Source organism: Panthera tigris, chromosome C1, assembly GCF_018350195.1.
Source record: "Panthera tigris isolate Pti1 chromosome C1, P.tigris_Pti1_mat1.1, whole genome shotgun sequence".
Taxonomy (NCBI): domain Eukaryota; kingdom Metazoa; phylum Chordata; class Mammalia; order Carnivora; family Felidae; genus Panthera; species Panthera tigris.
This window is the reverse complement of record NC_056667.1, coordinates 130,501,738-130,524,218: the sequence shown is the minus strand read 5'-3', so window position 1 is coordinate 130,524,218 and position 22,481 is coordinate 130,501,738. Positions and strand designations below refer to the sequence as shown.

The 22,481-nt window shown below is 33.8% G+C and overlaps 1 protein-coding gene across 1 annotated transcript in view; it reads left to right on the top strand.

Moving 5' to 3' along the window:
* LRP1B (LDL receptor related protein 1B) overlaps nucleotides 1–22,481 on the top strand; it is a 1,866,249-nt gene that overhangs the window by 1,658,357 nt on the left and 185,411 nt on the right. Inside the window, exon 66 of the mRNA XM_042994392.1 lies at nucleotides 512–631. Within this exon, the coding sequence (XP_042850326.1) occupies nucleotides 512–631 (120 nt within the window). The remainder of the gene's footprint in view (nucleotides 1–511; nucleotides 632–22,481) is intronic.

Below are 22,481 nucleotides of genomic sequence, written 5' to 3'. Positions count from 1 at the left end.
CTGACTAGGATTTGTGATGCAGTTTACAGTGTAAGTCAGATGTTCTCCTCTTCCCTCAAAAACTCAACACAAGTAGAGAGTTTGATAAGTTTTATGATTTTTATTTCCTTATTCACTAATACCTTCTGATTTAGTCTGTTTTCTATGTATAAAAATGTGAATGTGTGAATTCTTACTCTTATTTATCTGGTAACATTATTCCAAAAGGCTCTGAACTGTTTATTTTTAAAATTAATTTCAAAATATTTCTAATCAAGGTAAGGTTCTGAAAATTCTGATTTTTATCAAATGTATCATTACAGAAATAGGTTTTATTTATTTATACTGGAAAGGACATTTGGAATATATTATAGATAATGAAAGTTAAAACTCTTCACCTTCAGAGCCTTATTAATTAAAAGATGATACATTTCCAGTTGACTATCCTTAACATTTGTTTGTCTAATTATTTTTTAGATTAAGTGTCTGTCTTTGTTCAAAACTACATTTTAATAGATCTTTTCCTCTTAAGCCGAAAACAGCTGTTCTCCAGACTATTTCCAATGTAAAACTACTAAACACTGCATTTCCAAGCTGTGGGTTTGTGATGAGGATCCAGACTGTGCGGACGCATCAGATGAGGCCAACTGTGGTGAGTGTTTTGTGACCCTGGATCTTTCCTATTGTATTTGTGTCACCATCTGACATAGCCACAGTGGAAGGGGTTTGAACACAATTCTGATGAAACTGAAGTCTTACATGAGAAAGTTTTGTCTCTGTGCTCGCAGAGCATGACAACCTCAGATTAGCTATTTTATAACAACAATCTCAGGTTAGCTGTTTTTACCTATAGAAGGGTAAGGCAGAAGAGTAATATTGTTTAATATAACTCAAAACTATTTCTAAAAAGATGGATCTAAAAGGTAGGCTAAACCATCATCTTGTATTAGAGTATGCACTTGGTATTAGCATTTAATGAATAGAAAAAATGAGACATTACCTTAAAATATTTTTTTAACATTTATTTATTTTTGAGACAGAGAGACAGAGCATGAATGGGGGAGGGTCAGAGAGAGGGAGACACAGAATCTGAAACAGGCTCCGGGCTCTGAGCTGTCAGCACAGAGCCTGACGCGGGGCTCGAACTCATGGACCGTGAGATCATGACCTGAGCCAAAGTCGGCCGCTTAACCTACTGAGCCACCCACGCGCCCCAAGACATTACCTTTTTATTGTTCTAGACTTCATTTTTTTTTTTTTTGCTTAAATACATACGGTTTTCCATTCATTCAATGATTGTTATCCATTCCTAAACATGGTGAAATAAAAGGAAAGTTAAGAAAAGTATCTTTATGAGGCGCCTGGGTGGCGCAGTCGGTTAAGCGTCCGACTTCAGCCAGGTCACGATCTCGCGGTCCGTGAGTTCGAGCCCCGCGTCAGGCTCTGGGCTGATGGCTCGGAGCCTGGAGCCTGTTTCCGATTCTGTGTCTCCCTCTCTCTCTGCCCCTCCCCCGTTCATGCTCTGTCTCTCTCTGTCCCAAAAATAAAAAAAATAAAAAATAAAAAAAGTTGAAAAAAAAATTTAAAAAAAAAAAAGTATCTTTTCTGTTTTAGTAGATGACAGCGAACACCTAAGTTGGCATTTGTTTCTGAACCTTTTTTTTTACTTAAGATCAGTTGTTTTATTTATAAGAATTATTTATTAATTAATGTTGCAGAAATGGAGAACATACTCATTTTGTTTAATACATTCGATTCTATCTTGAAAATGTCAACGGAAAGACAGAAATGAAGAGTAGTTGTCATGTGTAATTCATTTTATCAACATTTATTAAACAGTAACCGAGGCTATGTTGTAGGTGAATACACCAAACATGGCATTGTTGGGGAAGCAAAAAATTATTTAATCTGCTAATTGATTAAGAAAGACAGAGTTTTTCCAAATTGAAGATAGGACGTCCAAGACTTTCAGAGCCAAAATTGGGTTAAATGCATCTGCTATATTCCACACTGCTCTTAATTACCTCTTCTGAGAAAAAAGAAAATAATGAAAACCCATTGTGTTCTTTGAAATTCCACTTCTGCACAACATTCATGAGACATATGTGTAACAAATGACAATCGTGTGTCTTTAAGTGTTTTTCCTAATACTGTCTTCCATGTGACTGTGTCTTCAGAACATGCAACCAAAATAACTTACTACAGTATCATGAAACCCCATTTACCACTTTGTAGAATTGGTCTTCATAATCAATTCACAAAGCCCTGAAGTATAGTCATTATTGATTTGTCCCTAACAATTATCAAAGTCTTTTACAGACTAGTTTATATTCTTGGCTAGTTTTCTTTTATATTAATGCCTAGTCTTGTGTATTTTTGGTTTACCGAAGTGAAAAGGAATAATGACTTATATTAGCTATATGAATATTTTTATGGAATATCTATAATTTGTTCTTCCTTACTTTGATATTATTTAACTGTTGTCGCAGATTATATTAATCAAACTGATAATTATCAATTATTATAATAACTGTAATGCTTAATTTGGTATTTACCATATAGCCCAGGATATGTGTTAAACGCTTTATAGTCATGTACTCACGTAATCTCTCTACTATCCCCTATTTTTTTTGAAAAATTTTTTAATGTTTATTCATCTTTGAGAGAGAGACAGAACATGAGCAAGGGAGGGACAGAGAGATAGAGAGGGAGACATGGAATCTGAAGCAGGCTCCAGGCTCTGAGCTATCAGCACAGAGCCCGACGTGGGTCTCAAACCCACTAACCATGAGATCATGACCTGAGCCAAAGTCAGATGCTTAACTGATAGAGCCATCTAGGTGCCCTGATCCCTATTTTTTATAAAGTTTATTTATTTGGGGAGAGAGATAAGGGCTCTGGAGAGAGAGAGAGATTCAGAGAGGGAGAGGGAGAGAGAAAGAGAGAATCCCAAGCAGGGCCTGTGCTACCAGTGCAGGGCCCAACACAGAGCTGGATCTCACAAACTGAGATCATGACCTGAGCCAAAATCAAGAGTCAGACTCGTAACTGACTGAGCCACCCAGACACCCTTTACTATCCCTATTTTATTGATGAGGTAAATGAATCCCAAGGAGGTTATATAACTTACCCCAAAGTCATGGCTTGCAGGTGGTGGAACTGGGACTTGAATCCAAGGGTTTTTCACACTAAAGCATCTACTCTGTAGACTTGGTATAAAGCCACCTCATTCTTTCTGTGTAAAGAGAAAAATATTTAAATGTTTTCTGTTTGAAAGTTATATAGACTTCTCCCAGCCACAGTCATTGCCATAAGTTCCAGATCAGTATACGAACACATACATACATACAGTAAGAGGGAGAGAAGAGATGAGAAGGTTGCCATCTGATTTGCCTTAGACCACTATAAAATTTTATTGTGGCAGGAACTAATTTAATTTAAAAAACTTCTATATCACATTTTAGTGTACCATTTCTCAGTCTTTATTCTTGGTGGGCTAAAAAGGCTAGCTCCTTCCCCTTTGTTCTGTCCTCAATAAAAATAGAAATGTCGTGTATTTTTGCTATGTCTGTGAACACTTTTGCAGAATACTTGCGCTGAGTAGGGAAAAGCAAAAAAACAACAACAACAAAAAAAAAACCAAGCAAATAAAAACACTTCTTAAAATTAACCCTATCAAGCTAAGGCCTTATTCTTTGAATCTGAGTCCTGTGTTCCTTTGTGGGAACAGAACTTGTCTAGAATAGAAGGTAAGTTTCAATGTTTCTCATGTTGAGGGCCCAGCAAGATATAGAGTAGATTCGCGTGAAGTGCTGTTGAGTGACTGGCCTGTTCTCTGTTACAAAACCTCTGTATGTAACTCATTTTTATTGCAGTTTTCTTCTATATTTTCTTGGTCCAATGCTAAATTTAGAGGGAGATTCTGCTTTACTCTTAGAGTTCACCTAGCTCTTAACAACTTATTTCTCAGAAGCAATATCTATCTATAGCTTTATATCTAATTGGCTTCTATCAACTCTAAAGTTCTAGCATTGTAATGTGTTCTACCTTGATCCTAAATGAAACACATTTTTTCTCTTTATTTTTTGTAAAATGTTTTATTATTTATTTTCAAGAGTGAGAGAGACAGAGCACAAGCAGGGGAGGGGCAGAGAAAGAGGGAGACACAGAATCCAAAGCAGTCTCTAGGCTCTGAGCTGTCAGCACAGAGCCTAATGAATGGCTCAAACTTGCAAACCACAAGATCATGACCTGAACCCAAGTCAGCTACTTAACCAACGGAGCCACCCACACCCCCCTTTTTCTCTTTAAATTTTATAAACAATACCAATGTAGGGACACAGGGTCACTGAGACACTGTGGAAAAGCCTAACAAAGCTTACAAATAAATTTACAGAATAACTTGCAAAAAAAAAAAAAACAAATACACATGCAGTATAGGGAATTAAAATACCTTTAATGTATAAATATCTTTAAAATTATTTAATTTTTTATTTACTGGAATACCATGTTTATTGAATTCTGCCCAGTGTAATTTTTGAGTTCTGATTAGTAATGCAGATTTAACAACTAATATTCAATATGTTTAAAAATTTTATGGTAATCTAGAATTTAAGGAGGCCTCAAATCACTTTGAGTAGATATAAATTACATGTAGTTTAGGAGTCTTACTCCAATAGTTTAGTATTGGTGAGACTGAATACGAATTTTAAAATTAAATTACATATTTTCCTATCCTGTGACACATAGTTTTTGAGATGACTAAATTTATGAGTCTGTAAAAACTACATTTGGCACATTTGGATTTAAATTCATAAATATTTTAAAAACATCTTTTAGCTCCATTTCTGTGTAAGTAAAGATTTAAATCTGTGCTATGCTTATGTTCATGGGAAGACAGGTTCAACTGTGTTTTGAGTTAATGGCTATTATAAAATTACATCTTTTCACTGGAAGGTATTTTACTCTTTCTTTACTATATACCCAGAGAAAAATAAGCTTTAGAAAAGGTAGATATGTACCTTTTTTATTAAATTATAAACATTGGCTATTCTTGGAAGGCTGTTCATTACTTATTACAGTATTGGACAAACACCAGATTTGAATGCCTGACCAAAATGTATGCAATACCTCAAATTGTACTAGCCCTAGGATTTTCACTCCAAATTTCAATTTCAAACTTTCTTTACCTTCTGCCTGCCATTGTCTATTTTAGGAAGGAAATGCAGATTTGAGGATTTGACAAATCTGTACTAGATTCATGCTCTGCTTTGTAATTAGAGTTGAAACTTTTCTACAATTTGACTCTAATAAGATGATATCAGAATCCAGGTCTTTCCATTATGTCCTCTCTTCCCAGTTTATAGTTCAGATTTTCCATTCCCTAGATGTCTGTATAACATTCTTTTTATCAGTTGTTCCATCTGGGCCTTCCTGATCAACCCCACACTCACACCCCAGCTCTCTGGAATCCACTGTTTGTTCTGCCATATTGCTCTTCCCTATGGTCATGTCTCCTTGCTTTCTTCTCTTGCAACCCTCCACCTCATCTGGAATTTTTGCTTTCAAGTTGCTTCAGCATCATTTGCGGCTTTTGAGCAGTTTTGGTTTATTCCCTACCGCTTGGCTAATTATCTCAAATTAATGTGCTAGCTATAATCACACTAACTAGGGCTTGTGAGATGAACTTGAGTTTCCTACAGTAGCTTTGTGCTTTGTGCAGCCTGGTTCTTCCAACATGATACTGAACACATTCAAACTAAAAGAGAACTGATCAGTGGGTCCTTTAATTTTCACTTAAATTTCTGTTGAGGAAATTTGAATTTGTTTACTTAAGCTATAAGAACATAAGGAACGTGTTTTTTTTTTTAAGTTAAAGCAAGTGAATATTAAATTATAAAATACTTCTACCATGCAGACTTATACAGAAAGTTACACAGTAAGCAATTTATCATTTTGAATAGATTTTTAACATTTTTCTTAAGGCATCTCTTTTAAAACATAGACATCACTACAATAACATGTAAAGCCCTCCTTTATCCTCTCCCCTTCCCTTTTTCCCCTCTGCTGAAGTGGTTGTGTATTATTCACATGTGTTCTTTTTAACTATATTTCTATGTATTTATTAATATATACCTAACAGTTAATAGTATCTTAAAAGCTTACATAAATTTCATTGTATTTTCAATAGGAAATTGAAGTTTAACATTTTCTAGTATTCCAGTGTATTAATATGAATCACACATTTTTATACTGAAGGTTTTTTTTTTTTACATGTTACAATTATTACATATTTATTGGCAAATAAAACACAACACCTTTCATACAATCTGTGCTATAGACACCATGAAGTCTCAGTTTCCTGCTCAGGTGCTCTGATTGTCAGCTTGCATGAAAGTTTACTCAAAGCAGTTGTGACAATATCCAGGGGCAGAAATCTGTGTACCCTACAGTCTATATTAGCCTTTGGATGGAGACCCTGGAACGAGTTTGAAGAGAGAAGTTCTGCTGCCTGATTGGTCTGATCTGCACCTGTATTGTGACCTGTGCTGTGGAGTGCTGGTCCCACCACCCACTGCTGAAGTATAGCCTTGGCTAGCTTCCTCCATGTTTCCATTTCTGGTGAGGTGCAAACTGATCTTAAGTTTCTGCTATTAGATGAATACTCTTGAGCTAAGACATGCAGAGACACGTGCTCCTGAAAATCTCCAAATCTTGTGAGGAGCCAGAAATAACTGTCTCACGCTTATCTATCTAGCTACTAGTCACTTGTACTGTCGTAGAGTCGCTCCTGAGTTTTGTTGACTGTGTCATATACATGATGCTAGATGTTTCTCCTGGAATTTTGACATCTTTTTGAGATAAATTTGGGTCAGGGTAACACTTATCTTCTCAGTAGTATTGGCTTGTCCCACATCAATCTGGATACGACTTCCATGTCTTGTGTCTGTGTGCGAGAAAGTGAAAGAAAGGGGAGCCTATCTATATGAATAGGACTAGGAAATTACTGTCTAGTTTTTATATGAAGAAATGAATGACCTACATGTGAATCCTTTAATAGTCTAAGAGGAACACATTTGGTCTTTTTATAACTTGTCTTCAGTAACTTCCTTGCATTGACTGTCTCTCTACCAAAGGGATATGCAATTATTTGGTGATGTTATTTTATTTTATTTTTTTCTTTCTCAATAATAAGAGGAAATTGTGAAATTTAAATTTTGTTCCACAAAGCTAAAAAGGAGCCCACACAGTGAGTCAGGAGGCATGCCACATATTCCAGATTCTATACTGATCTGTTGTAAAAGCCATGAAAGGAAATAGCTTTTTGCCCAGTGAGGTTTATAATTAAGTTTGTAATGAAAGGGACTGTATATTTGCTTAATAAGAACTGGGTTGGTGTAGTTGATATTTTTAAAAAAGAAATTGAGTCAGTAATTTAACATTCTGTGATATTTTTGCTTGAAAAACTTCATCCTTGTTATATTGCTTCCCTCAACCTTTGCCAAATATATTTGATTCTCTACAAATGCAAAATAAAATAGCACACACACACATGCACACAAACCTACTTGCAGTTTTATAGTAGAATGTGGGAAAAATAAGCATTAGACACTTTATAAAAAATACTTAAGAAATCTAGAACTTTAAAAAAATGCCTTTTTTGTCTACCTTTACAACAAAATATTTGCATTTGTTTTGGTTTATAAGATTCTATTCAAATGTCATTTGGACTGGTGATTCCCTTAAAGAACGTTATTACCATTTATTTTCAGGGGTTATTCAATGTTACTTGATGCCATGTTTGAATGATTATACTATATATTAGTGTGTGAAAATAAATAGAATTAAAGTTTGCAGTGCTTTTTCTCAATACGGTACTATAGGTAATGCATCTGTGTGTAGAAAATATTATTGTTTATCACTATAAGAAATAGGAGTGGTAGCTTCTTTCAACTGGTTAGAGGACCAATCATCTTATTCAGAGTACCAGCCTATGAAAATATGGTGTGTGTATAAAGTAGTTTGGTTACCACTTCAGTTTCTGTTCCATACTCATAAATTGCAGTAAGAAGCCCTGAAACATCATTTATGACATTTTTATTAGACTTCTAATTAGTAGAATTTATTTATAATATTTTTGAATATTTTATAAGAATATATATTACATAAACATAGGGCTATATGTTATATATTAGAAAGGTTGTAAAGCTTAATATCTAAGTTTCTTGATACCTTAATTTCTGACTGGACTCAAAATACATAGAATTTTAAATAACTATTTTAAAAAACCCTGTCATTTCATTTAGGAACATATAGATAATAAAAGTAAAATGACCGACTGGTAAAGAAAACTTAGATTTATACTTCTATGTTAAAATCAGTTTGAGGATCCAAATGGTATCAGATTTTGCTTGCAAAATGAGTATCCTTTTCATCCATTAACATTTCAGGACATAATATATTAAGGAGAGTAAAAGACCTATTGTAGAGTTATAATCGTACCATTTATTAGCTTTGTAATCTTTGTGGACAGATGTATAGATGATGATTCTGATAGTCATACTTATGGCCCTGTCTGTCTTAGATTCAATGCCTGGGATGTAAGTCTCTGGACTGGACTTTGCCTTTCATTAGGGCACTATTTATTATGGTTCTTTAGTCATTGTTCATGTGGGAAATAACAGGAGTGGAGAGAGAGGTGATGTAGGATGTAGTTTGGGATAATGAACTCTATTACCTCTTGCTGGGTTATAGATGTCAGAGCAAATTATTACTTATTTTTGCTGTCCTTTAAAATTTTAACCTTATAATTAATATTTCTATTTCTCTAATCCAAAAATCTTGAGAGAGATTATAAAAATAATATAAACAAATTATTCATAATGAGTTTCCTTTGACCTAAGGAAGAAGTAGCTTAAACAGTATTTAAGAGCTAGAGAAATAGACAGCAGATCTACCCTGTAATCTGAGGTTTTTTACCCTATAGATCATCTTATCCATATGATTATATTCTTCACAATTCTGTGTTCTAAGGAGGTGGCAAACCTCCCGTGTATACATGTTTCCTATTTTGATATACTTACTGGATTTTGGTTGATATTTGAGAAAAAGGAGAAGAAATCAAAACTGATACCATTTATTGACCTTCAAATAAATCTGTTTTCAAACATATTTTTAATTAATAGTATTTGGATTATGTGAATTATATGTTGTATTCAAGCAGTAAGATCTCTACATTTAAGTTCATGTGTTAATATATAATCTTAAACTTAAAAGAAGTTACAAAATATTTGTATATATGCAATGGTATCTTAACAATAGAATTTAGCATTAACATTTTGTTATAAATGCTAATATCAAATTTAAAACAAACGTATGGTAATTTGTTTTACTTCATTAAAATCAATTCCTCAGGAGCTGAGTGTGTTAACAATTATTGGGTGTGTTAAGTATTTAATGGTGAGTAGAAGACTAAATAAAAATTCCATATCAGAATGCTGGGAACATATTTTTATTTTTTGTTTATTTATTTATTTTTACATTTATTTATTTTTGAGAGACAGAGCACAAGTGGGGGAGGGGCAGAGAGAGAAAGAGACACAGAATCTGAAACAGGCTCCAGGCTCTGAGCTGTCAACACAGAGCCCGATGCGGGGCTCAAATCCACAAACCGTGAGATCATGACCTGAGCTGAAGTCGGACACCCAACTGACTAAGCCACCCAAGCACCCCAGGAAACATATGTTTAAATGTTATAAAATATTTACCATAAATTGTAATTAATCAAGCTATTGGAAGAGTGACATCTAACCTGTTTCAACTTTTTGAAGACATTTCTAAGGCCTTAATTTAATTTCTTCTATCACCTAGTTGGTGATATTACTGGCAGAAATCTCTTACATGACTTAGTATATATGGCTTGAGATTCCCCCATTCTGAATACCTTACTAGATTATGTTTTTTAAGACCAAATATGGAGTCTCTTTATATTTTAGTCTTCTTTGTAATTAGGATTCTTCTGAATCCTAAAAATAAAACATACTCAGAAAATTCAATGTTTACTTAATGCCGATTAATTATGGTTTTACTATAAAAGGATCATACAGCTGTGTTAGTTAACTCTATCAATATAACAGAAAGATGTCTCATATATTTATTTCTATCTGTTTCTAGAAATTTTCTATAGATGGTAGAATGTTTTATTCCTTCATAAATACCTATCCTAGAAGTTCTTTGGATAAACACAGAGTTCTTATAATTAGCATAAACCTAGTGCCTTGATAATTACTGCTTTACGAAGAGAATCCTTTGGAACAACTGCTTGCATCTTTAGTCTGGTCCTTGTAGTGTTTAAAACCACAATATTCTTGATATAAACCCACACTGATCAGTAAAAATTTCTGTGGCTAACTATCAGGGAATCATATAGGTATAGGAAACTACCTTTAGGAATAATGAAACATTTTATGAACCTAGAACTCTGACAGTTCATTCCATTCTTTTTCAATAAAGGACATTTATTTCATTGAGTCAAAGAGAAAATAATTGAGAATCATTCACCTAAAATATAAGCAAATATATACATATATTTCTTTCAGAATTTATCATGTCTACTTTGTAATGTCTTAATAAAAGTAATTGCAGCTTAGATTTTAAAATATTTTAATTCCAGAATAGTTAGCATACAGTGTTATATTAGTTTCAGGTGTACAATCTAGTGATTCAACAATTCCATATATCACTCAGTACTCATCACAAGTGCATTTCTTAGTCCCCACCACCTAGTTCACTCATCCTCCCATCCATCTCCCGTGTAGTAACCATCAGTTTGTTCTCTATAGTTAAGAGTCTGGGGCACCTGGGTGGCTCAGTCAGTTAAGCGTCCGACTCTTGGTTTCGGCTCAAGTCATGATTTCAGGGTTTCATGAGTCCGAGCCCCACATCGGACTCCAAGCTGACAGTACAGAGCCTGCTTGAGATATATACATGTATATACATGTATATGGATATATACATGTATATACATGTATATGGATATATACATATAACACATCTTAAAATTAGTATTGGAAATATGTAAAATATTGGTATTACCAAGTGATATTTCCAATAGGTATGTGTATTACCAATAGGAAATTTGAAAATTATGCAAAAAGTTGAATAAGGGGTTCTCATATCAACATTTCTTATTCTTTGCAGAGGAAAGCTAAAATCCTTGCATACAATTAGTTTTCCTACAACATACTTCGGGCACAATTTGTTGTTTGTTTTGTGTTTAATATTTTGCTTATATAATTAAGCTTAGTTTTTGTATCTTTATAATATTCATTTATTTTAAAAATTAATAAACACCTATTAAATATGTTAACTAAGCAGCCATATTAGAGACTCAGGGAATTCAAAGAAGTCTAATGGGGATAATTAATAGTTTTGAAAGATTATTATGTGCTAGGCATTATACTAAGCTTTATGTATATTATATCATTTAATCCTCACACCAATCCTATGCAAAACATACTATTATTATTTTTATTTTTGGGTAAGGCTATAAGACTCAGAAGATGCAAGTAATTATTTTATCCAAGTCAACCAGGTAGAAAGCGGTTGAGCAGGTATTTGAACCCATAGGATCTGGATCCAGACCCACATACTTAACTATTACTCAATTGAGCTTCCTTAATCTGCCCTAAATTTGTAATAAGGCAAGGAATTAGGACACAGATACAAATAATCCTAAATAAGTTGGAATGGAAAGTTATCAGAATACATACTTAAATAGATTTAGGTATTGTTTTGTTTTGTTTTTAGATAGAGTGGGGAGAGAACATGAGACAGGGAAGGGGAAGGGGGCAGAGGGAGAGAGAGAGAGAATCCACACTCAGAAAGGGGCCAGATACAGGGCTTGATCCCATGACCCTAGGTTCATGACCTGAGACAAAATCAAGGGTCAGACATTCAACCCACTAAGCCACCCAGCATCCAGACGCCCCTTAAATAGCTTTTTAAAGGAACTTATCATTGAAGTGGCAATAAAAGGATGCTTTATCTATAGACAATTTGAAAGCTATAATAAACCAACTAAAATTCAGTCAGTTTTTTATTATCACCTTTCTTTAATGTCTATTCTGAACATGATAAAAAACATGATAAAAAAAAAAAAAAACCTCCCTAGAAGGACAAACCATTGTTCATGACCCCAAATGGAAATCTACTGGCTTGCCATAAAAGTCATAATAAAAATAAGTACAATGAGAACAAACAGTGGCATTAAATTCTGGTTTGACTCCATTCTGGTTTGATGCTGGCATATCAAAATCCAACTCTCTCTTTGTTAAAAAGAGAGATTATTGAGTGTCACAGAAGCCCTATCATTGCATGACCAAACTTTCATAATGAAGCATCTAGGAAAAATGAAAGAAATTTGAACAGAGGATAACTTTCTCATCAGCCATTCCATACTATATAACACTGTGTTCATATATTGTTTGAGCTATCTGGTGCTTACATCTATGACAAGTACACCACACACTTGACAACATCGTCCTCTTCTTGATTAACTGAATGAATAAGCATGATCTAAAAATCAAACTACTTGCTCCTTCCTAAAGGTTTTCCAATAACTATATATATATATATATATATATATATATATATATATGGCACTATATATCATCGTTAATATACTATATATAATATATACTATATAATTATAATATATAAACTATATAGTGTATTAATATGTATATTAAATTGGTTAAATACAAGTAGCTATCGAGAAGAAAGTAATTATTCATATTAATATCACTCTTAGTATGCTTTCAGAAATTTTTACTATGCACAAGTGAAAGTCATTAATACTTTTTTGTTCTGATTTTTTGAAAACTTTAATAACAAAGCATTTTTTTTCTAATTTTATAAAACTTTGTAATTGACTACTGGGCATAAATTGTCCAAATTCTTTTTTGGAAGATACAGTTAAATCTTGGCACTAAATGCTGTATTTGCTGGCACTGAAACAGGTGCAAGAAATGAACATGTTAAAATCTCTAGCTTGGAATAGTTAAACCAAATGTAATTATATGTGAGTCTTGACTAAAGGTATGATTATCATCCAAGACTTAGCAGTATGGGGTATGGGGGTGACAATGCCAGCCTTAAATTCCAGAACTTTTTTCATGCTATTTGTTTTCCACAGTTATAATTTACTACCTCTTCATAGTGCAAAATTATCCATCCACTTGGTTTCATTACTTGGCTCAATGCTGTGACTTAGTAATTTTCAACATCTTATGGACAGATGGAAAGTGTTCACTAAACATGTTGCTGAATTAACACAGAATTCATTTCTAAACCACAATAAAGAATGGAGCTGAAAATATCAAGTCCACTCAGTTCCATCTAAAGCCCATGTATTGTTATAATGGAATCTCTGGTTGAAAAAGGGTCATTAGAGGTCATGTGGTTAAAGTAGGGCCACATCTACCATCCCTAATCTAAGTAAACAACCCAACCAAACATTCCTTTATGTCTAGACAAAATCCTCATACTATAAAGTCTGTTGTTTTTTTTCTTTTTGTCTTTTCCAATAGAAATTTTGAATATCCTAACACTATCCTTTGTGTACAATTCCTTTGTTTAGGGACTCTCAAGTTAAATTCTTTCACATCCTTCTCCAGGCCAAATAATTCCATTTTCTTTTATCTCTCTACATGGGTTCTATTTTCTGTTCTATTAATCAGCTGTTTATTTCTCCCCTGAAACCTTCCCACATCTATGCTTTGGTTATGATCTATGAAACAGAATGCAGCATTTTTAAGTGCTGTGTCTCCCCTGTTCCCCATTGTATATACCTGCTTTTGTATTCTAATACTGTGTTTGATTAAAAGCAAATAAAACCACAGTGTTCACACTGTTGATCTGTGGCCAATTTATATGAACCCTAGCTTAGAGATTTCACATACATTCTACCAGATTTTCAGTGTCATATTTATGAACTGCTTCCATGTTGTTGTTTTTTTAATAAGTTATAATGAAATCTACTGTCTCTCTTGACAAATTTTAAGTTCCAAGAGGATTGGATCTATATATCTTATAATTCCCTAATATATACCTAGTACATAGTACAGAATCTGGCACGAATAAATGTTTGAAGAATGAGTGAGGAAAGGAAATTAAAAACAAAACAGAATTTTTTTGGTTCAGACAAATATATTTCTCTTCTAAATCTGGACATTGGGACTCTAGTTTCCTTTCTTTAAATTTATCTGTATTTTATTTCATTTTTATGTAAGTACTGCTTTTTCTCTTGATCAATTCAATAGTTTGGACTTGATTTGTAGGCAAAATTGAGTTAAATTGTAAGGAGGTTTCAATCTAAAAAACCACTGCATGTCAAACTTACACAAATGAGATATACCTCCCCATTTCTAGGAAGAAAAGTGGGCTATGGCAGTACAATTGACCACTTCATGAAAAGACCCCATAAACTCTGGACAACTAGTAGTAAAGCTCCATTCTTGATTTCAGCATTTATTAATTGGGTAGATTTCTTTAGGTATCTATTATTTCCTCATTTGTAAATGGCAATAATTTTGTCCTGGGAAAGCTGATGAGAGAGTTTAAAGAAATAAAGGTTTATAAGCACCCAGTAGGTATATAAGTACCTAGTAAGTATATAAGTACTTTAGTCCCTCAAAATTATTTGTCCCCCTTTTTTCAGCATTTTTTGCCAAATACTTAGCACTGACATAGGTTCAAACACTCAATTATTTATTCTGTAGTGGAGATGGAAGGGAACAAAAGATTTAAATAAATACTATAAAATTTTATGACAGAATGAAATGGTTCTGTGAATGCTTGCATTTCTTGTCAGGAGAGAAGAAAAAATAAAACATCATTAGAGTTAACAAAGAGTTCATGACTTAACAGATTAATAGGAAATATAATAACAAATGTTAAAGAGAGTATGACTGGTATGAATCTTTACATCTTTGTTACATCATTTCCACACAGTGTTAGAATGACAATTTTGTATATGCACTATACTCCCCTGTGAGCCCTGTTTGTTTCTCTAACAGCTTTATTAAAATACAATTGGCAAACAATAATCTATATATTTTTAAAATATATAAATCTAATAGATTTTGGCAAGTGTGTATGTCATGAAATCATCATCACAATTAAAATAACAAACACATTTTTCACCCTTGGAAATTTGTTTTCCTTTGCAATGTCTCTCCCTCTCAGCACTTCCTGTATCCTTGTCTCCACAGGAAACCACTTATTTGCTTTCAGTCACTATAGATTAGTGTGCATTTAGATAAACCTAGAGTCATATAGTTTGCATACATTTTCCCTGGCTTTTTCACTCAGCTTAATTACTTTGAGATTATCCATGCTGATCGTGGTATCAGATGTTTATTCCTTTGTATTGCTTAGAAGCATATTACTGTATGGATATACCACAATTTTTGTATTCATTTACTCATGTATGATCATTGGGGTTGTTTCAAGACAACTTTAGACTATTTAGACTATTACAAATCAGGCTATTATGAACATTCATGTATTAGTCTTTTTATGAACACATGCTTTCTCTTCTCTAGAAACTGATGGCTAGGTCATGTAAGTGCGTGTTAACTTTTTAAGAAAATATGAAACTCTTTTTCCAACGTACCATTTCATGTTCCCACAAGCAGTGTTGGAGAATTCCAGTTCCTCTGCATTCTTGCCAATACTTGATACTTTTAAATTTTAGCCATTCTAGTAGATGTGCAATCGTTTTTAATCGTGGTTTTAATTTGCATTCCATTTATGACTAATGATATTGAACATCATTTCATATGCCTATTTGCTATCTATATATCTTCCTTAGTGAAGTATCTACTTAAGTCATGTTCCCATTTTTTATTGGATAGTTTTTTTTTATATTGCTGAATTTTGCAAGTTCTTATATATTCTAGATCCAAGTTATTTTTCAGATAAATATTTTGCAAATATTTTCTCATAGTCTATGCCTTGTCTTTTCATTCTCTTCTTCCCCTTACTTTGGGTTCAATTTACTCTCCTTATTCCAGTTCATTGTGGAAGCTGAGGTCACTGTATTGAGAACTTTCTTCTTTTCTAACATAAGTGTTTTATATAGATACTTTCATTGTCGAGGATTGGGTCTATTTTGATAAAGATTCCATAAGCCTTTGAAAAGAAAGTATGTTTTGCTGTTGGGTGAAGTGCTCTATACATTTCCTTAGATAAAGTTGGTTGATAATGCTCTTTAAGTCTCCTTTATCCTTACTAATTTTTGTATATTTATTCTATCAATTATTGTGAGATGAGGATAAAAATTTCTGTTACTGTGCATTTGTCTAATTCTCTTTGCAATTTTACCAGTTTTGCTTCATGTATTGTGAAATTTTTCTGTTGGTGATTTAGAACTTAGGTTTCTCTTGATGAACTGAACTTTATGTCATTAGGAAATAACGTGCTTTATCACGAGTAATATTCTTTTCTATGAAATGTACTTTGATATTATTACAGCCTCTCTAGGTTTCTCTGGTTTTATTATTAGCATGCTGTATCTTTTTTTCCATCCTTTTACTTCTAACCTACTTGTGACTTTATATTTAAAGTTTATTTCTTACAGTTTGCATCGAGTTGGGAATACACACAATTGGAATTTTTTTCCAAGTTGGTAATTGGAGTTTTAAGACCATTTACATTTATATTATGAACAGGTCTCAGTTTGAATTTTTTTTTATTTTTTTGATTAACTAAACTCCACACTGTATTCACTAGATTTTCCACTAATACATATATTTTTTTTTTCTGTTCTAGGATCCCACATTACATTTAGTCATCTCTCTCCTTACTTCCTTGATCTGTGACAGTGTTTCCATCTTCACTTGTTTTCAATGACTTTGATAGTTTGAAGATTACTAGCGAGGTATTTTTGTACAATGTCCCTCAATTTGGGTACTCATGAATTTTCAGGGATGCCTGTTTAATTGTACCCAGCTTATCAAGGTGTTTGTGGTGAGATACGCTATCTGATCCAACTAGGTGCTAGAACAAGAAGTCTCTCTTTGATTCTACTTTTAGATTCTACAAGCTGCCCAATATATCAGAATATTTTCTCTATTCCTTTTCCCCTTATGTTTGCGAGGATTGGTATTCCTTCATTCGAAGAGCCCCATAACTAATTCACAACCCACGATATATATCCCTATCACTCTTCCAAACTCCCATGATCTTTTCTGGCTATATCAAATTTATTAAATCATTAACCTATTGAAATTCCTACAAAATTCCTTAATTTTCCTTGTTTGTATCTTCCCCACACTTACTCAAATGCCAGTGTTGAGACCAGAGGTAAGTTTATTTCTTGAGCATTGCTTTATTTTTTCCTTCAGTTTTATTGAGATAGAAATGACATATAACATTGTATTAGGTTAAGGTGTACAACATAATGACTTGATGCTTATTTACATTGTAAACTGATCATCAGGATAAGTCTAATTATACACCACCTCACATAGTTAGAAATTCTTTTCTTTCTTATTTCTTATGATCTTATTATGTATTTTCTACTTGCACAATTTGTGCTTCTTTTTCTTTTTTACTGTTTTTTAATGTGTTTTCTGTCCCTTTTTTCCATATTTCTGCTAGCCCTTTTATTTTGTTAGGTGCCAGATTTTTTTTTTTGTTTGGTATTGCTATAAATATTTTTGCAGTTTGTTTTGCAGTGCTGTTAAATTATTTGAAACAATTTTATTCATTGAGATTGAGCTTTTAAGATTTGTTAGATGGAACCAGAGCAGTGTTTTTGTTTTTGTTTTTGTTTTTCTCAGGACTAACTAATCACTACTTGGGCAATATAATTCTGAATACTCAAGTCAGTATTCTGTGTGTTATAAAATTGTCCAGTCTGACTAGTGGGGACAGGCACTATTCCAGGTACTGTTCAAGTCTCAGATACTGTTTGCTTTATCTTTTCAGCTGACTTTTTTGCTAGTATCTGGTAGTCTTTTTACACATGTACCCTGATTGATTTCTGCTGTGTATGCAAGAAAAATCCTCTGCAAATCTATGTGGTTCAAATTCTTTTTTTTTTTAATTTTTTAACGTTTAATCATTTTTGAGAGAAACAGAGTGTGATTGGGGCAGGGCCAGAGAGAGAGGGAGACACAGAATCTGAAAGAGGCTCCAGGCTCTGAGCTGTCAGCACAGAGCCCAACGGGGGTTCGAACTCACTGACTGTGAGATCATGACCTGAACCAAAGTCAGCCACTTAACCAACTGAGCCCCTGTGTGGTTCCCATTCTATGCAGCATTCTCTTCTCCATTAGTGCTTTGAGAACTGTGATGGTTTCCTTGGACTCTCAGTTTAGCCTTGTTAACTCATGGAGTCCCGTGGACTTTGCCTAACTTTCCGCTACCCATGTTGTAGCCTGGAAACTCTTCAAGACACTAAGGCCCAGCAATGTTAAGGCTCACTTCACCTCATGTTGTTGTTTTTTTTTAACTCTCAGAGATCACTGTTCTTTGTTGTCTGATGTCTAATGTGTTGATAACCATTGTTTCATATATTTTATCATTTATGTTTTTGTTTTGTTTTGTTTTTGTTTCAGTTCTTTCAGGTGGTAGGGTAAATCTGTTACCTGTTATTCAAATCAGACAATGTTTATTTCTATATGAAGCCCAACCTCTTTGATAAACATTCAGTGCTTTGCTTTATTTGCTCTCCCCTGACTTCTGTACCCCAGTGTCTCACTGAGTCGTAATCTACTATTTTAATAAGATTTTATTTCCCCAGGGCTTTACCGCCTTATTAAGGCTTAGTTCAAGTACTACCACATATACAGAGTAGTTGGCATCAGTAATAATTCTGGAATAACAGAGACATTGAATATAGTTCTAAGCAGGGACAGAATTGTTAACACATTGTGACTTTATTCCAATAGAACCTGAATAGTATCTAACCATTTTGGTCTATAAGAAGGTATACACATTTTATTCATCAGGTATAGGTACTTAGAGAACAGGTGTTTAAGCTCTTGTATCATAATTCTCATTGCTGTAATATGTATGTGGATAGGGATTTTTCAAGAGACTTTTGGAACTATTTAAGAAAGGAGAGTATAGATGAGATGACTACGGCATTCTATTCACTGTAGATCCCTAGGGTGATAATTTTTCTAAGAATATGCCACACATGACTCTATACTCATGTTAAATTATAAAGCTTGTAGGTAAACTACGTCACCAGTACTTGGACACTTTCTCCTTTCATGTTATTTTTGAGGATGGTCATCCTGTATACACTCTTTTGCCCCGTATTTAGTACCCAGAAATGTCTCTCTGAGTAGCAGTGATGTGAAATAATGTTGAGTTTGCTAAGCATGTCTATATTTTATATTTACTTGGCCCACATGCAAGGTCAGTTTGGGATGAGTTATTTTAAAATCTGGATATTTATCTTCATGAGAAAGATACTAAGAGTGGTGATTCTCCACACAAAAGGAGACAAATTCAGCCCTGGTGCAAATCAAATATGTCATATAGGAGTCCATAGGTTTTTGGGGACCAATGAATTAGTGTCTATGGTGAAGGGCCACCAGCCAAATCTGAATTTGCAACTACGATAACTGCACCAAGGTCTCCTAAAGTAATTTATTGTCTCAGGGCAGCTGCTGCCTCCATCCATTAAAGACTAGGGGAGAGTGTGGTGAAAGACAAGAGTTACAAACGGGTGGGGCCAGAATCTGGGGGCACTTAGGGGAATCTGGATCTCAGCTTCTGTTCAGCACCCAGGCCAGGATTTAGGAAAGAGGGCAGAGAAGCTGTGGTTAAGTGAGGTATGGAAACATCCTGTTTTTGTTCTTTGATGCGAATCCACCTCTTTTCCACATAGGCATTGCCTCACTCAGGGCACGTTTTGATGTTGCAGCTATGTGCAGTTGACTTTTTGAAAATGTTGGTTATTTAAACTGTGAGATATGAATAATAAGGACAATAGTATTTTTTTTAATTTTATTATGTAAGGCTCTGAGCCAGGAACTTAGTTGTGGAAATAAAAGAAGCTGAAACTAAATCAGTATGGTTTAATGGACTTTAGGGATAAAAGCAAAATATTCCAAATCTTGAGTACAGAAGTAATGTGGGTTTCTATAGTTAACAGTGAAAGAAAGACAGGCACTGGAGAGTACTTAGGGCAAAATATGAGCTATCTTTCTAAGGGATTAAAAAACTCACTGGACTTAAATTCCATTAGAAACAGGATTTTGTTTTTATCAATAAACGGAAGACAGCATTGCAAACTTTCTGAAAAAGATCAACTTAATGGAGATGATATTTTGCCTACCGTGGAACAAATAGTTCTGCAAATGACACCCTAACTAGCGTGGTCCCTGGTATGTGAATATGTACCAAGTGAATACAAATAGTTTTCAGAAATGTCCTTTTCCTTTGAAAATATTTCTTAATGGTATATGCAAGTGCCTTCTTTAGATGCTTTTAGTTTAGAGTAAAAATTAGTACCTTTGCCTGTCTAGTTACGTGTCAGTTAGGGAGAGGTAAACTTATCGAACTAATGCCTTCGTAGGTAAGTGTTACATTTTAGCAGGCAACAACAAAGGTTCACAGCGGCAGATTTCCTATTGGAAACCTCAGTTCAGATCTGTCCTGAACTTGGAGATGTCAACCCAATATTTTAGGTCTAAAAATGATAGAATGTGTGATTGCATTTGTTTGTGTAAGTGCATTAAATGTATCTTTCTCTAAAGCTAAAATGATGTAACCAATATACTATTATTATATTTGCTGCCAATATCACCTATAGGGCTTTTTTAAAAACCCTTTTTATTATGGTATTTGTCAGTATATAGTATATATTAAAACATTCATGCTTCCTAATACTCTCTTAACTGTTTGTTACAATGTAAGATAACATATTTTTCAGACTTTGAATATTCTGCCATTGTTCTATATCATAAGTATACTTCATCAAAGCTTTTGAAAATCATCTAGTTCATTAAATTTACAAAATCTAAAAGGATGAAAAATCATCAGAATACTCATTTGAATAATTATGTAGAAAGCACACTAGTAGTTATGACAGAATGTAAAGAACAGCAAATAATTTGGCCTAATGATTTACGGGCCACACGATATTAACTGTGTAAACCCCCATAACCTTCAGTTTTCTTATATGTAAAATGAGCAATATCTATCATAAGATTATTAAAAGGATTAAGTAAAATTACCTTCTCAAAATGGTTTACATTATGTCTGTTGCAAGATTGGTTCTGTGTCAGTGAAATTTCTTCTACTCCTGAAAACAAATCTGTTCTCAGACACTGAGTCAATAAAGCACCCATACCAATTCAGGAATAGGGAGAGAAAATACTGTTTGCATCTAACATATTTAGATTAGATTTGGTAGATTTACTTGCATTTGGTTACATGTTTTCTGCAATATACTATACTTGTTCATTTGCATATGTTTCTCTTTTCATTTTCTTGGTGAGCAATAGTCCATTTGAGCAGTAGCCTGTATCAGAACTCAAAGAGAGGGTTCTATATATACATATTTCAAGTCTAGAACATTATGAACTGACTCAGAAGTTAGCTACAACCAATGCAATTAGACTTGTAAAGTGAAGAAACCATTGAGAAACTTTTAGAGTTGAATTTTCTTTGATGGATTTTTGAAGAATTTCCAGTAAAGATCATTTCTGGAGAAGACAGGATGAACTCTTCTGGAAGACTGGATTATATTATTCTCCTTTCATTTTGTCATCAGACCTTGGTGCCTGGGTGGAAGGCCCATATTAAAGGAAGGTCTTAGCTAAAGAAGTGTGCTAAAGGAAGATGAGGTTTGGTTTTCAAATAAGCAAGGGTAACCGACATATTTGTGACATTCTGATGCCTGAAAAGCTTTTCTAAATGTATTTTTATTATATTTCCAGGTTCTTTACCTATATTCAGGTTTGTTTTTTCATCATTTTAATTGGGAACATACAGTCTTGAACTAATTTATAAAATTCATTTCTGGCCACTATCAGAAATGGTAGAAAAGTGGAAGTTGGAATAATAGGAAGAGAAGATGAGATCATTAAATTTAACTGAGGCCCTAAAATGTGTCAGTCACTTTCTTGTAATTCTCAGAAAAACCTTTATATTAGGTAGCATTGATATTATTATTATGGTTGTTATTATTATCATTGTTCCCATTTAATAGATGTGGAAACAGAGAGTCATAGAGGTAAGGTCAATGCCCAAGCTAATAAGTTGGTAAGTATGTATTTGAATATTAGGGTGTCTGGCCACAGGGAACATATCTCTACATTATTCCAACTCCAAGTGTCAGGGAGCCTGTGCCTTCCCATAGTTTTGTCGTCTACCAGCACTGTGACTTAGACAAGACACCGTGAGTTGGACAAGACTTGGACAAGACCTCTGAGGCTGTCTCTATACTTAAATTTATTGGCTTGGATAGTATTATT